The sequence below is a fragment of the Papio anubis genome, chromosome 12 (genome assembly GCF_008728515.1).
Source record: "Papio anubis isolate 15944 chromosome 12, Panubis1.0, whole genome shotgun sequence".
In the NCBI taxonomy this organism is placed as follows: Eukaryota; Metazoa; Chordata; class Mammalia; order Primates; family Cercopithecidae; genus Papio; species Papio anubis.
This window is the reverse complement of record NC_044987.1, coordinates 94,870,347-94,887,413: the sequence shown is the minus strand read 5'-3', so window position 1 is coordinate 94,887,413 and position 17,067 is coordinate 94,870,347. Positions and strand designations below refer to the sequence as shown.

General features: G+C 39.3%; 1 protein-coding gene across 2 annotated transcripts in view; it reads left to right on the top strand.

Moving 5' to 3' along the window:
* Positions 1-17,067, top strand: part of PAMR1 (peptidase domain containing associated with muscle regeneration 1) — a 99,471-nt gene that overhangs the window by 18,248 nt on the left and 64,156 nt on the right. For both annotated transcript variants that reach the window (XM_031653424.1, XM_003910032.5), the window contains exon 2: positions 16,111-16,287. In XM_031653424.1, coding sequence (XP_031509284.1) covers positions 16,111-16,287 — 177 coding nt within the window. The remainder of the gene's footprint in view (positions 1-16,110; positions 16,288-17,067) is intronic.

Here is a 17,067-nt window from a genome sequence, read left to right as displayed (position 1 = left end):
AGAAAGGACTACCATCCACAGCCCTGGAAACTCTGCTCTTCAACTCGGCCAAAAGAAACACCAAATCAGAGTGGTGATTCAGTGACACTATGCTGCAGGAGGTACATCTACAAGTTCCCCAGGCATGAACTCCTAGCCAGCCTTTCAAAACTATTGGGGTATTCCTTTTGGGAATTCCCCAATTTGGAACAGGCAGTGTTTTGTTTGTTTACTAGAGCTAAGGCAAATCTGGGCTTAAGACACCATCTACTGCCCAAAAAGAAGCAGCAATTCAGCAGGAAGGAAAAAAAAAAAGATTTCAATAGGTAAATTACAAAGAATCTCTAAGCAAACATACCCAATAAAAAATAAGGCATTCAGAGAAGACTAAAATAAATAATCCTTCAATGCAAAAACAAAGATGTGCATCCACAAAAAACAACAGCAAACAGGGAACCATGACTTCCCCAAATGGACAAAACAAGGAACAGTGACTGACCCTAATGAGATGGCAATATGTGGGCTCTGACCAGTAATTTAAAATAGCAGTTTTAGAGAATCTCAGTGATTTCTAAGATAACACAGAATATTAATTCAGAAATTTATCAGAAAAATTTCACAAGAGATTAAATAATAACAAAAAAACCAAACAGAAATCTTGGAACTGAGAAATACATCTGCTGAACTGAAAAATTTATTTGAAGCTTTCAACAGCAGAATGGATCATGCAGAGGAAAGAATCAGTGAGTTTGAAGTCGGGCTATTTGAGGCCGGGCATGGTGGCTCACACCTGTAATCCCAGTGCTTTGGGAGGCCGAGGTGGGCAGATCACCTGAGGTCGGGAGTTCAAGACCAGCCTGACTCACATGGAGAAACCCCATCTCTACTAAAAATACAAAATTAGCTGGGCTTGGTGGTGCATGCCTATAATCCCAGCTACTTGGAAAGGCTGAGGCAGGAGAACCGCTTGAACCTGGGAGGTGAAGGTTGCGGCGAGCCGAGATTGCACCATTGCACTCCAGCCTGGGCAACAAGAGCAAAACTCTGTAAAAAAAAAAAAAAAAAAAAGGAAAAAACAAAGTCAGGCTATTTGAAAATAGAGGAGAAAAAAGAAAGAAAAGGAACAAAGATTATTTGTACAATATAGAAAATTACCTCAAAAGAATAAATCTAAGAATTATTGGTATCCAAGAGAGAGTCAAGCAAGAGCAAGGAGTAGAAAGCTTATCAAAAAAAATAATAACAAAAACCTTTCCAAACTTAAGAAAGATATAAATATCCACATGCAGGAAGGTCAGAGAACACCAAACAGGTTTGACCCAAATAAGACTACCCTAAGGCATATGCTAATCAGACTCTTAAAAGTCAAGGACAAAGAGGGGACCCTGAAACCAGTAAGAGAAAAGAAGCAAATAACATATAAAGGGAGCTCCAATTTGTCTGACAACAGACTTCTGAATGGAAACTACTCAGGTCATGGAGGAGGAGGATAACATATTCAAAGTGCTGAAAACAAACAAACAAACCCTGTCACCCAAGAATATGGCATCCAGCAAATCTACCCTTTGAATATGAAAGAGAGATAAAGTCTTTCTGAGATAAACAAAAGTTGAGAGAATTACCACCACCAGACCCATCTTACAAGAAATGCTAAGGGGAGTTCTTTACTCTGAAAGAAGAAGAGGAAAAAAAAAACACTAACATGCAAAAAAAAAAAAAAAAAAATTGAAGTTATAAAACCCACTGGTAAAATTAAATACACAGATAACCCTAGAATACTCTAATATTAAAATTGTGGTGGGTCATTCACTCATAACTCTAGTATGACACCTAAGAGACAAATCTGTCAAAAACAATAATAGTACAGCAACTGGTTAAGAAATAGGCACTGTAAAAATATGTAAATCGAGACAACAAAAAGTCAAAATTTGGGAGGGATGGAATTAAATTGTAGAATTTTTTAAAGGCTGTTTTCTTTCCTTGTTCCTGTTCTTTTTTAGTGATACAAAGTAAGTTGTCATCTGTTTAAATAATTTGTTATATCTATAAGATATTTTTGTAAACCTCATGGTAACTCAATGAGGAAAAGACTATAATAGAGACACTAAAAATAAAAAGCAATGAATTCAAACATACCACCCAAGAATAACCCTTAACCACAAAGAAAGACAGTAAAAAAGGACAAAGGAAGAGATGAGTTACATGACAAACAGAGAACAAGCCACAAAATGGCAATAGTAAGTCCTTACTTATCAATAACAACTCTAAATTTACATGAGCTCAATTCTCCAAAATTGAAAGACATAGAATGACTAAAAGAATAAGAAACAAAGCTCAATTATATGCTGCCTACAAGAAACTCACCTCACTTATACAGATACAGACTGAATGTGAAGGGATGGAAAAAGAAATTCTATGCAAGTAGAAACCAAAAAAGAGCAAGAGTAGTTATACTTCTATTAGATAGAAGTAGCATACTTCTTCTATCAGATAGAAATAGCATGCCTGTTAAATACTGTGAAAACAGACAAAGAAGGTCACTATATAATATGAAGAAGTCAATTCAGCAAGAGGATATAACAATTATAAATATCTATGCACCCAACAATGTATGCACCCAAAAATAGAGCACCCAAGTATATAAAGAAAACATTAATATATCTAAAGGGAGAGATAGACTGCAATACAATAACAGTAGGGTACTTCAACACCCCACTCCCTGTAGTGGATAGATCATTCAATCAAAAAACAAAGAAACATTGGAGTTAAACTACACAGTAGACTAAATGAACCCAACTGACATTTACCCAGCAGATTTTACCCAGTTGCTACAGAATGCACATTATTTTCATCAGAACATGAAACAGTCTCCAGAATAGACCATATCTTAGGCATTAAAGCAACTCTTCAACAAATTCAAAACAGTCAAAATTATATCAGTTATCTTTTCTGACTGTAGTGGAATAAAACTAGAAATAAATAACAAGAGGAACCTTGGAAAATATGTAAATACATGGAAATTAAACAGTGTGCCCATGAATGACCAAGAGGTCAATAAAGAAATTAAGAAAGAAATATAAAAATTTCTTCAACCAGAATAGGAACAGCTCCAGCCTCCAGCTCCCAGTGTGAGCGACACAGAAGACAGTTGATTTCTGCATTTCCAACTGAGGTACTGGGTTCATCTCACTGGGGTGTGTCAGACAGTCGGTGCAGGACAGTGGTTGCAGCACAAGGAGCAAGAGCCAAAGCAGGGTGAGGCATCACCTCACCCAGGAAGCGCAAGGGGGAAGGGAATTCCTTTTCCTAGCCAAGGGAAACCATGACATGCAACACCTGGAAAATCAGGTCACTCCCACCCTAATACTGTGCTTTTCCAAGGGTCTTAGCAAATGGCACACCAGGAGATTATATCCCACACCTGGCTTGGAGGATCCCACGCCCATGGAGGCTCCCTCATTGCTAGCACAGCAGTCTGAGATATAACTGCAAGGTGGCAGTGAGGCTGGGGGAGTGGCGCCCACCATTGCTGAGGCTTCAGTAGGTAAACAAAGCTTCTGGGAAGCTCGAACTGAGTGGAGCCCACTGCAGCTCAAGGAGGCCTACCTGCCTGTGTCGACTCCACCTCTGGGGACAGGGCATAGCTAAACAAAAAGCAGCAGAAACCTGCAGATGTAAATGTCCCTATCTGACAGCTTTGAATAGAGTGGTGATTTTCCCAACACAGAGGCTGAGATCTGAGAACGGACAGACTGCCTGCTCAAGTGGGTCCCTGAACCCCGAGTAGCCTAACTGAGAGAGCCTAACTGGGAGTAGCCTAACTGGAGTGGACCTCAAGCAAACTCCAACAGACCTGCAGCTAAGGGTCCTGACTGTTAGAAGGAAAACTAACAAACAGAAAGGACATCCACACCAAAACCGTATCTGTACATCAGCATCATCAAAGACCAAAGGTAAATAAAACCCCAAAGATGGGGAAAAAGCAGTGCAGAAAAGCTCAAAATTAAAAAAATCAGAGCACCTCTCCCCCTCCAAAGGAACACAGTTCTTGGCCAGCAATGGAACAAAGCTGGATGGAGAATGACTTTGATGAGTTGAGAGAAGAAGGCTTCAGTCCATCAAACTTCTCAGAGCTTAAGGAGGAACTTCGAACCCAGCGCAAAGAAACTAAAAAACCTTGAAAAGAGATTTGACGAATGGATAATTAGAATAACCAGTGCAGAGAAGTCCATAAACGACCTGATAGAGATGAAAACCATGACACGAGAACTACGTGACAAATGCACAAGCTTCAGTAACTGACTCGATCAACTGGAAGAAAGATTATCAGAGATTGAAGATCAAATGAATAAAATGAAGTGAGAAGAGAAGTTTAGAGAAAAAAGAGTAAAAAGAAATGAACAAAGCCTCCAAGAAATATGCGATTATGTGAAAAGACCAAATCTGCGTCTGATTGGTGTACCTGAAAGTGACGGGGAGAGTGGAACCAAGTTGGAAAACACTCTGCAGGATATTATCCAGGAGAACTTCCCCTAGCAAGGCAGGCCAACATCCAAATTCAGGAAATACAGAGAACACCACAAAGATACTCCTCGAGAAGAGCAACTCCAAGACACATAATTGTCATATTCACCAAAGTTGAAATGAAGGAAAAAATGTTAAGGGCAGCCAGAGAGAAAGGTCGGGTTACCTACAAAGGGAAGCCCATCAGACTAACAGCAGAACTCAAACAAATTTACAGAAAGAAACAACCCCATCAAAAAGTGGGCAAGGGATATGAACAGACATTTCTCAAAAGAAGACATTTATGCAGCCAACAGACACATGAAAAAAATGCTCATCATCACTAGCCATCAGAGAAGTGCAAATCAAAAGCACAATGAGATACCATCTCACACCAGTTAGAATGGCAATCATTAAAAAGTCAGGAAACAACAGGTGCTGGAGAGGATGTGGAGAAACAGGAACACTTTTACACTGTTGGTGGGACTGTAAACTAGTTCAACCATTGTGGAAGACAGTGTGGTGAATCCTCAAGGATCTAGAACTAGAAATATCATTTGACCCAGCCATCCATTACTGGGTATATACCCAAAGGATTATAAATCATGCTGCTATAAAGACACATGCACATGTATGTTTATTGTGGCACTATTCACAATAGTAAAGACTTGGAACCAACCCAAATGTTCATCAATGACAGACTGTATGAAGAAAATGTGGCACATATACACCATGGAATACTATGCAGCCTTAAAAAAGGATGCGTTCCTGTCCTTTGTAGGGAAATGTATGCAGCTGGAAACCATCATTCTCAGCAAACTATTGCAAGAACAGAAAACCAGGCACTGAATGTTCTCACTCATAGCTGGGAATTGAACAATTAGATCACTTGGACACAGGAAGGGGAATATCACACACTGGGGCCTGTTGTGGGGTGTGGGGAGGGAGGAGGGATAGCATTAGGAGATATACTTAATGTAAATGAGGAGTTAATGGGTGCAGCACACCAACATGGCACATGTATACATATGTAACAAACCTGCACATTGTGCACATGTACCCTAGAACATAAAGTATAATAAAAAAAAATTTCTTCAAACAAATGATAGTGGAAATACAACATACCAAAATCTATGGGGTACAGCAAAAGTAGTATTAAGAGGGAAGTTTGGAGCAATAAACACCTACACCAAAAAAGTGGAAGGAATTCAAAAAACCTAACAATGCACCTCAGGGAACTAGAACAACAAAAATATCCGAAATTAAATAGAAGCAAAGAAATATAAAGATTATAGCAGAAATAAATTAAATTGAGACCAAAATTTAAGAAGATTCAATGAAACAAAAAGTTGGTTTTTTGAAAAGATAAAATCAACAGACCTTTAGCTAAAATTAAAAAAAGAGGAATCCTAATTAAATAAAATTAGAAATGAGAAAAGACATAACCAAGACCACAGAAACATAGGGAATTATTAGAGACTATTACGAAAAACTATAATCCAACAAATTGGAAAATCTAGAAGAAATGGATAAATTCCAGGACACTTGCGACCTACCAAGATTGAACCAGTAATAAATAGAAAACCCCAACAAACCGGTAATGAGTAACAAGGTTGAAGCTGTAATAAAAAGTCTCCCATCAAAGAGAAGCCTAGGATCTGATGACTTCACTGCTGAATTCTACCAAATATTTAAAGAAGAATTAATACCAATTTTCCTTAAACTCTACCAAAAAAATTGAAGAGGGAATATTTCCAAATTCATTCTATGAGGCTAGCATTGCCCTATTATCAAAACCAGATGAGGATAGAACAACAGCAAAAAAGGTAACTAGAAGCAAATATCAATAATGAGCACAGATGCAAATATCTTCAACAAAATGCTAGCAAACTGAATTCAACAACACATTAAAAGGATCATTCACCATGATTCACCCCAAGGATGCAAGGATGATTCAAATAATATGCAAATAAACAGACATGGTACATGCATCAAAAAAACCAAGAACAAAAACCATATGATCATTTCAATAGATGCTGAAAAAGCATTTGATAAATTTCAACATCCCTTCATGATGAAAACCCTAAACAATTAGACATAGAAAGAACATACTCCAAAATAATAAAGGCCATATGTGACAAACCAACAGCCAATATCATATTTAATGGGGAAAAATTGGAAAGATTTCCCTCTAAGATTGGGAATAAGGCAAGGATGCCCACTTCCACCACTTTTATTATTCGTTATAATACTGGGAGTCTTGGCCAGAGCAATTAGACAAGAGAAAGAAATCAAGGACATCCAGTTTGGAAAGGAAGAAGTCAAATTAGCCTTGCTTGCAGACCAAATAATCTTATATTTAAAAAAAAATCGAAAGACTGTACCAAAAAACTGTTAGAACTGATAAATGAATTCAGTAAAGTCATAAAATACAAATCAACCTATAAGAATCAGTAACATTTATATACACCAACATAATCTGAGAAAGAAATCAAGAAAGCAACCCACTTACGATAGCTACAAAGAATATAAAATACCTAGGAGTCAATTTAACCAGAGCAGTGAAAGAGCCATATGAGAAAAACTATAAAACACTGATGAAAGAAATTAAAGAGGTCACAAGAAAATGGAAAGATATTGCATGCTTATGGATTTGGAGAATTAATACCATTAAAATGACAATACTACTCAAAGCAATTTATAGATTCAGTGCAACCCTTAATCAAAATACCAATTACATTCTTCACAGAAATAGAAAAAGCAATCCTAGAGTTGATATGGAATCACAAATGATTCTGAATAGTTAAAGCAATCCTGAGCAAGAAAAAAAAAAAAAAAAAAAAAGCTAGAGATATCACACTACATGACTTCAAGGTACACTACAAAGCTGTAGTAACCAAACCAGCATGGTACTTACATAATAATAGACACATAGATCAGTGAAACATAATGGAGAACCCGGATACAAATCCACATTTCTTATAGCCACCTCAGTTTTGACAAAGGTACCAAGAACATACAATGGGGGAAAGAACAGTCTCTTCAATAAATAGTGCCAGGAAAACAGGATATCTATATGCAGAAGAAAGAAACTTGACCCTTATTTCTTACATACAAAATCAAATCAGAATGAATTAAAGACTAAATCCAATATGAAACTATGAAGCTACTAAAAGAAAACATTGGGGAAATGCTCCAGGACATTGATCTGGGCAAAGATTTTTCGGGTAAAACCTCAAAAGCATGGCAAGAAAGCAAAAATGGACAAATGGGATTATTAATACATTGAGCCAAAAGGCTTACACACAGCAAAGGAAACAATCAACAAAGTGAAGATACAACCACAGAATGAGAGAAAATATTTGCAAGCTATCCATCTGACAGGGGATTAATAAGCAGAAGATACAACGTGCTAAAACAACTCAATAGCAAAAAAAAAAAAAAAAGAAATCTGATTTAAAAATGGGCAAAACCATCAATGACAGACTGGACAAAGAAAATGTGGTACATATACACCATGGAATACTATGCAGCCATAACAAGGAATGAGATCATGTCCTTTGCAGGGACATGGATGAAGCCGGAAGCCATTATCCTCTGCAAACTAAGACAGGGACAGAAAACCAAACACCACATGTTCTCACTTATAATTGGGAGCTGAAAAATGAGAACACATGGACACAGGGAGGGGAATAACCCACACTGGGGCCTGTCAGAGGAAGGTGGGTTGGGGGAGAGCATTAGGAAAAACAGCTAATGCATGCCAGGCTTAATACCTGGGTGATGGGTTGGTAGGTGCAGCAAACCATCATGGCACATGTTTACCTATGTACCAAACCTGCACATCTTGCTCATGTACCCCAGAACTTAAAAATTAATTAATTAATTAAATTTTAAAATGGGCAAAAGATCTGAATAGACTTTTCTCAAAAGTAGACATATAAATGGTCAACAGGTATATGAAAAACTGCAGATAAATGCAAATCAAAACCACAGTGAGATATCATCTCAATCCAGTTAAAATGGCTTTTATCAGAAAGACAGGCAATAACATGCTGGTGAAGATATAAAGAGGGAACCTGGTACAGTGTTGGTGGGAATGTGTATTAGTGCAGCCATTATGGAAAACTGTATGGAGGTTTCTCAGCAAACTGAAAATAGAACTACCGTGTGATCCAGCAGTTCCACTACTGGGAATACATCCAAAAGAAAGGAAATCAATATATCAAAGAGACATTTCTACTCTTATGTTTATCGCAGCACTATTCATTATAGACAAGATACGGAATCAACCTAAGTACCCATCGGTGGATGATTGCTGAACGAAAATGTGGTACCTATGTATAAGGGAGTATTATTTATTTATGCAAAAGAATGAAATCCTGTTATTTGCAGCTACATGGATAGAACTGGGGGTTATCATGTTAGGTGAAATAAGCAAGCACAGAATCACAAATATTGCATGTTCTTACTCATATGTGGAAGCAGTGATCCTGACCCTGTGTAGGCCTAGGCTAATATGTATGTTTGTGTCTTAGTTTTCAACAAATAAGTTTAAAAAGTTAAAAAAAAAATTAAAAATAGGAAAAAAGCAAAAAGCATATAGAATAAAAATATAAAGAAAGAAAATATTTTTGTACAACTGTACTTGTGTTTATGTTTTATTTAAGTTGTTGTAAAAGACTCAAAAAGTGAACACTAAAAAGTTTATTGGCTGGGTGCTATTGGCTGGGTGCAGTGGCTCACACCTGTAATCTCAGCACTTTGGGAGGCCAAAGCAGGTGAATTGCTTGAGCCCGGCAGTTCAAAACCAGTCTGGGCCACATGATGAAACCCTGTCTCTACAAAAATAATACAAAAATTAGCCGGGCCTGGTGGTGCATGCCTGCAGTTCCAGCTACTTGGGAGGCTGAAGTGGGGGTATCGCTTGAGTTTGGGAAACGGAGGTTGCAGTGAGCTGAGATTGTGCCACTGCACTCTAGCCTGGGTGACAGAGTGAGACCCTGTCTCAAAAAAAAAAAAAAAAAAAAAAAGTTTATAAAATTAAAAAGTTACAGAAAACTAAGGTTAATTTATTACTGAAGCAAATATTTTTGATAAATTGAGTGTAGGCTAAGTGTATGGTGTTTATATAAAGTCTACAATAGTGTATAGTGAAGGCCTATGACATTCACTCAGCACTCACTCACTGACTCACCCAGAGCAATTTCCAGTCCTGCAAGCCGTGTTCATGGTAAGTGCCCTATATAGCTGTTCCATTTTTAAAAATCTTTTATACCATATTTTTTCTGTTTAGATATGTTTAGATACACCAGTACTTACCATTGTGTTACAATTGCCTATAGTATTCAGTACAGTAACATGCTATACAGGTTTGTAGCCTGTGTGTAGGTGTGTAGTAGGCTATACCACTTGGATTTGTGTTAAATACACTCTGATGTTCACACAATGATGAAACTGCTTAATGACACATTTCACAGAACATATCCCTGTCGTTAAGTGATGCAGAGCTGTAGACAGATTCTTTCTGTAATTTTATTTAAACCTCGCTAACCCTATGAGGTCTGTAGATTTGGTGCTAATGCACCTTCATGACCACTCATTCATTCTTCTAGCATTCTAAGTTTTCCTTATCATGGTTTATGATTATGTATTTGTGGGGTCATTTGACCAATGTCTTCTCTATTGAACTGTGAGCACCATCAGGCTAGTGATGGTGTCCATTTTTTTTCTATTGCATTCCAGCACGCCTAGGACGTAGTCAACAATAAATACTTGTAGAATGAAAGAATGAGTTCATCATTCACCCTTGCTCTAGGCATTGTGCTCAGTGGGGAAAATGAGGAACAGAGTGGTTCAAAGACTTGCTGTGGGCTAACCTTTCTTTCAAGAAGTCCCGGTATGTTAGTCCCCTGCAGATACTGTAACAAATTACCACAACTTTAGGGCCTTATAACAGCACACATGTATTACCTTCCAGTCGTGAAGGTCAGAAGTCGAAAATGAATCTTACAAGGCTAAAATCAAAGGGTTGGCAGGGCTGCTTTCCTTCCAGATGCTCTGCAGGAGAATCTGTTTCTTTGCCTTTTCAGACTTCTAGAGGCTGCCTGCCTCTTTGGATTGTGGTCCCACAGTCCACTTTCAAAGCACATCACTCTAACCTCCATTTCTGTCAGCAGACTTCCTTTCTGACTCTGACCCTCCTGTCTCCCTCTTACAGGGGTCCTTGTGACTACATTGGTTCCACCTGGATATTACAGCGAATGCCTCCCATCTCAAAATCCTTAAATTAGTCGCATCTGTAAAATCCCTTCTGCCAGGATTCCCTGGGGTCATTCCCTTAGCCTGAGATGGATCTTACCTATAAAGTAAATAATCATGAAGTCAAGAGGGCAGAGGTGGGCTTGCTCATTGGAGTAGAGAGAAATGGATCTTATCTATGAAATAAAGAGTAATGGAGTAAAGAGGGCAGAGGTGGGCTTGCTCATTGGAGTAAAGAGAAATGGATCTGATCTATGAAATAAAGAGTCATGGAGTAAAGAGGGCTGAGGTGGGCTTGCTCATTGGAGTAAAGAGAAATGCCAGTGAAGGTATTTTAGGGAATTAATTCCTGGGTAAAATGGAGGCCCCTGGTATGTGACAGGCCAGAGGTGACGAGTCTGCTGCTTAGGGGCAAACAGGGAGTGGAACAAACCTTAAATGGCCTTCCGTGTTGACGTACAGAATCTTATAAAAGTTGCAAATTATTTATCCTGTTGGTGTAGCCCCTCGAGTTATCAGTATTTACAAAATTCTTAGAAAACCTAGAAGAATGTAGTGCTTGCTGCGGGGTGAATAGAGGGAGGGGGTGTGAGGCATGAGCCACACCCCATGGGCATATTCGCTGTTCAGAGAGTGGAACAAACATACATCTGTACGGGGTGGGGGCTGGAGTCCAGAAATATGGACCCAAGGCAGGCCACCTGGACCTTCATGTCTAGATACCTCACTGTGGGAGGAAAGGCACCCAGCTCTGGTATCAACAAATTAGAGGCAAAGCCAGCTCTCCTGGCTCATGGCTCCAAGCTGAACCCACTGGATGGAAATATTTGACTGCTGAAGAAAGGTTAGCTCTTGAGTTCAGGCTGAATTCATTCAACAGATATTTGTTCAGCGCCTCTGTGTGCCAGCCAGCCCTGTCCTGGCAGTGGTGAACAAGTTTGATGTGGCTCCTGTTAGCTTATGGGCATGTAAGGGAGGCAGACACTCGGCAGGTAAATGAGAACAGAAAACGATTCTAAACTGTGGTAAGGACCAGGATACTGAGGATACTGAGACAGAAATAACCACGGATGGGATGGAAGGGGTGTGCATTTCAGAGGGGAATGCCAGGGAGGACCTCTCTGAACACACATCATTAACGTGAAGGCCTGAGACAAAGGCCTGGGGAGAAGCACATGTGGGGTCCCAAGGTGGGCCAGAGCTTGGTGGTTTTGAGAAATGGAGAGAAGGTGGGAAACAGTGGCCAGAAAAGCTTGACAGAGTTGGGAGACCATAGACCTCAAAGGCCTTGTGGGCCGTGGCAGAGGATTTGAGGGTTTTTCTAAAAAGCAGTGGGAAGCAAGGTGACCATTTTAAGCAAGAAATTGATCTGGCATGCATAAAAAACAATATCCTTGAGAAATATGGGCGTTCTCTATTGTTTTTCTTTTTTTCTTTTTAAGCTATTAGTTTCTGAATGCTTAGTACATACTGGGTGCTGTGCTAAGCTGTTTATATGCATTATTTTGTCTAATATTTTCAACAGGCCTAAATTGGAGAAAATGTACTCATTTTACTGGATACTAAACTGAGGCTGAGAGAGTAACGTAACTTTGCCAAGGCAAGTAGCAGAGGGAGATTCCAAACCCAGGTCTGTCGACTCCCATGTTTGAGCATCTAACCGATTTATTTTCTCTCAGTCTCCCTCCCCTACTTTTCACAATTAAAACACTGTGGTAATATATATAGATAACATAAAATGTGCCCTTTTTTGGTATCACAAATACCAAAATTTGAATAATTTGAATAATGGGCTATACCACATGGATTTAACACACTACAGCATATTATTAATAATACACATTCCACTAGGAAAACTTGGCACAGGTAGGAGCTTGTGATCTAAAAAAGAACTTATGCAGGATTCATAATCTTTGCTTCTTTCAAGCAAGCTTAGTTTTTGTCCTATGCATATGGCCTGTGTTTATTTTCATCCCGTGGCCTTTGGGTGTGCTATTCTTTCTAACTGGATGACTTCCCTTCATTCTCTCAGCCTTTGAAAATATTTTTTTTCTATGTTAAAAAGAAGCTATATATATGTATAAAAGAAAGCTGTATTGAGTGAGAATTTTTAGATATTTTACTTGCAATGAGAAAGAAGAAAAGAAGTTGAACGTTATAATGTAGTACAGTAATAAGCATCAGTAGAGTGACATATTATAGTTGATCAATCACCATTTATTGAAAATTCAGAGTGGCCAACATGGTCTTAGGGTTTATGGACACACAAAAACATTTTACCTATAGGAAGATATAAATGTACAATGAGGGGAGAGAGAGCTAAGGGGTAAAGCAGAGTGCAGATAATCAGAGGAGGAATGGAAGGATAGAGAAGGCTAAGAAAATGTGCCATTTTAGCCATTTTAAGTGTGTAATTCTGTGGCATTAATTAGATTCCTGTGACTGTGCAACCATCACCTCTATCTAGTTCACCACCCCAAACAGAAACTCTGTAACCATTAAGCAACAACTCTCCATTCAGCTTTCCCCCAGCTCCTGGTAACCTTTAGTCTACTTTCTGTCTCTATGAATTTGCCTATTGTAGATATTGCATTGAAGCAGAATCAGACAATATTTGTCCTTTTGTGTTTGGCTTCTTTTGCTTGGCATGATTTCAAGGTTCATCCACATTGTAGCACATAGCAGTTCTTCATTCCTTTTCACAGCTGAATAATATTCCATTGTATGCACATACCTCATTTTTTATTTTTTATATTATTTATTACTATTACTATTATTATTATTTTGAGACAAAAGTCTTGGTCTGTCCTCCAGGCTGGTGTCCAATGACACAGTCTTGGCTCACTGCAACCTCTGCCCCCTGGGTTCAAGCGATTCTCGTGCCTCAGCCTCCTAAGTAGCTGGGATTACAGGTGTACACCACCGCTCCCGGCTAATTTTTTGTATTTTTAGTTGAGTTGAGGTTTCACCATGTTGGCTAGGCTGGTCTCGAACTCCTGGCCTCAAGTGATCTGCCTGCCTTGGCCTCCCAAAGTGTTGGGATTACAGGTGTGAGCCACTGCATTCGGCCCATATGCTTCATTTCGTTTATCTATTCATCTCTTGATGGAAAATTGGGTTATTTCCACCTTTTGGCCATTGTGAATGAACATTGGCATACAAGTATCTCTGAGTCTCTGTTTTCAATTTTTTAGATCTATACCTAAAAGTGTAATTGCTGGGCAATTCTGTTTAGCTTCTAGAGGAACTGCCAAACTGTTTTCCACAGGGGCTGCACCATTTCACATTTCTATCAGCAATGTACAAGGGTTCCAATTTCTCTGCCTCTTTGCCAACACTTGTTTTCCATTTTTTCCCTTGGTTTGGATCACAGCCACCCTAGTAAGTGGTAGCTCATTGTGATTTTGATTTGCATTTCCCAAATGACTTGTGATGTTAAACATCTTAGCATGTGCTTGTTGGCCGTTTATATAGCTTCTTTGGAGAAATGTCTATTCAAGTCATTTGCTCATTTAAAAAACTATGTTGTTTGTCTTTTTTATGGTTGAGTTGTACGAGTTTTAGAAATATGTCCTGGATATCAAGCCTTTATCAGAAATATTTTCTGATATTTTCTCCCATTTTATGGGTGGTCTTTTCACTTATTTGATAATGTCCTTTGCTGCACAAACATTTTTAATTTCAATAAAGTCGAATTCATTTTTATTTTGTTGCTCCTGATTTGGTGTCATATCTAAGAATCCATAGCCAAATCCAAGATCATGGATGGAGATTTACTCCTGTGTTTCCTTCTGCTGTTTCTTGCTTTTAACCATTAAATTATTATCCAGATGTTAGAAGTCATTCACTTTGTCAGCAAATCATCAGAGACATGGGAAGCACAGCTAAGTAAGTCGTGGGGGTCCCCCTGAAGGGGCTCAGACAGTGGTGGTGGAAACAAATCTCAGTGGTGATTATGCTGTGATGATGTAGCCACTCATTCCCAAACACCAATGTAAGGATCTTTTCTGGTCCACTAATGTTTGTGGAAAAATGATTTAAAAAGTCAAATTTTCATAAAACTAAATTTATTCCATTTAAATAACTGTCCCACATTGTGCAAGTGGCTGCCTTCTATGATATTGGCATGTTCTTATGACCTGAGGCTAAGAGTAGATGATGATACTTTCTTTAAATGGCTCTACTTGGAAAATTGAGAGTGACCAACCCTGTGTCACACTTCCTAATTTAGGGAGGAAACTATGAAATTCAAGGGTTTAGAAGCCACTGCAGATGCTAGAGTTCATTTATGCGGGCCTGCGAAGCATGCTGGTGATCCCTGCCTGGAGTTTCTTGGGAAGGGTTTGTGGGGATCTTGTCCAGATTCACTTCCTCAAATATCTGACTCATTTCAGCTGTAATTGTCATCTTTGTGCAAAATTTTTAGAAATGGAGAGTGGGGAAAATGAAGAGGAAATCAAAACTAGAAGGTCTGTTTCTTAGCCTGACTTTTTTCGGGCAGCCTCTGACTGATTCCTCTTATAGGTTTTGCCAGATGGTTTTTGTTTTTATTGAAGGTATATATAAAAAAAGAAAATGAGAAGGAAAAAATCCTGCACAGAAAGGGATTTTTTTTTTTTTTCTTATGGGAAAGAACACTCAGTTGCACTTGGCGCCTGAATGAAGTTGGGCTAATGAGTTCACCATTGTAAAACAGTGAAATTCTCCCAAACATACTAATTAAGGTACTTTTTGTCTTTTCTGTTGGTTTTCGCTTTGGAGGTACTATGAAAATAGTACACTGAAAAATTGAGGGGCCGAGTTTGGAAGAAATGACATGGTCTCTACTGGGCAATCGGCCTTGCACTTGAATGACCTGGTGTGGAGACTGGTCTCCAAAATCTGATGGCCCACATTCCTGGGCTGCAGTGTATAGTCATGCAGTTTAATGGCTGCCTATGGATCTGTGCAGTGCACAACCTGTGTAGTCATAAACAGCGGCCTGATGTATTCTAACAAAAATATAAATGAGCATAGACACCTAAGAGATGTGTGCTGGTTTATAAATTATATACATTAAGTTCTATTGTCAATCCACCTAGATTATATAATGATGAAACTTGATTTCATTTTTTAAAGATAAAAATAAAAATGAATAGCAGTTAAAACAGATTTCATCTACGCTCCCATGGGTGGTTTCAAATATTCCTTGGGGTAGGTCTCCCTACTTTGGAGACATTGGCCTGGGAAGAATTCACATGGATCTTCTTTCTCATTCAGGCAGGGCAATGCATTTATAGGGCAAAGTTGCCTCTTAGCAGTAGAGTACTTAAGAGTCTTACCACTCCCTGCCAGGCCCTAGCCTCACCTGCTGGTTTTCCATTTCAGAGTACACAGTCATTAATGAAGCCTGTCCTGGAGCCGAGTGGAATATCATGTGTCGGGAGTGTTGTGAATATGATCAGATTGAGTGCGTCTGCCCCGGAAAGAAGGAAGTTGTGGGTTATACCATCCCTTGCTGCAGGAATGAGGAGAATGAGTGTGACTCCTGCCTGATCCACCCAGGTGAGTGTGGAGTGGGAGACTTCAGGTTGCCTTCATGTTGTTGGAGGCAATGAACAGGCACAGGCTGAACGCCTGAATTCCAGCAGGCAGCCATCAGGACGCTGTGGTGCCATGATTATGAAAAGTGACACAATTCAGCCTATTCTAACTAAAGGCACAGCAATAAAAGGAGTCAGTACTCTTTTCAGTGTTAAACTTGTACAACTTTGAATTCATTCACTCATTCATTTAACAAGCTGACTAAGCAGCTTTATGTACCAAGTCAGATACTAGGAATACAATGATAAAACAAAAGACACACTCCGGCATTCCCAGAGCTTATAGCCTGGGGGGATATGGAGAACAGGCAGCTACCATACAGTGTAGTAAATGCTATGATAGAGAAGCATGGGGGACTATGGCAACATGGATGGGAATGGGGGCAGGTGGGAGGAAAGTCAGTGAAGACTTACTAGAGAAGGTGGTGAGCATGCTGATGGGAGAAGCAGACTAAACAAAGTGAGGGGGCTTGGGAGAAGAAGTCAAGCCACAGAGGATAACATGTGCCAAGGTCCTGTGGCAAGAGGAAGCATGGGGTTTTGGGAGATGCAAGTAGCAGTCTGGCAGGAGAAATGTGTATGTGATGAGAGACCTGGATAAATGGAGAGAGGGAGGGAGAGGGAGAGGGAGAGGGAATGAATGAATGAGAAAAGATTAAGAGAGAGCAATCTGAAGGGAGGAACAGGAGCCAGATCCTGAAGTGCTTTGCAAACTGTGCTTCAAAGTTTAGGCTATATACTG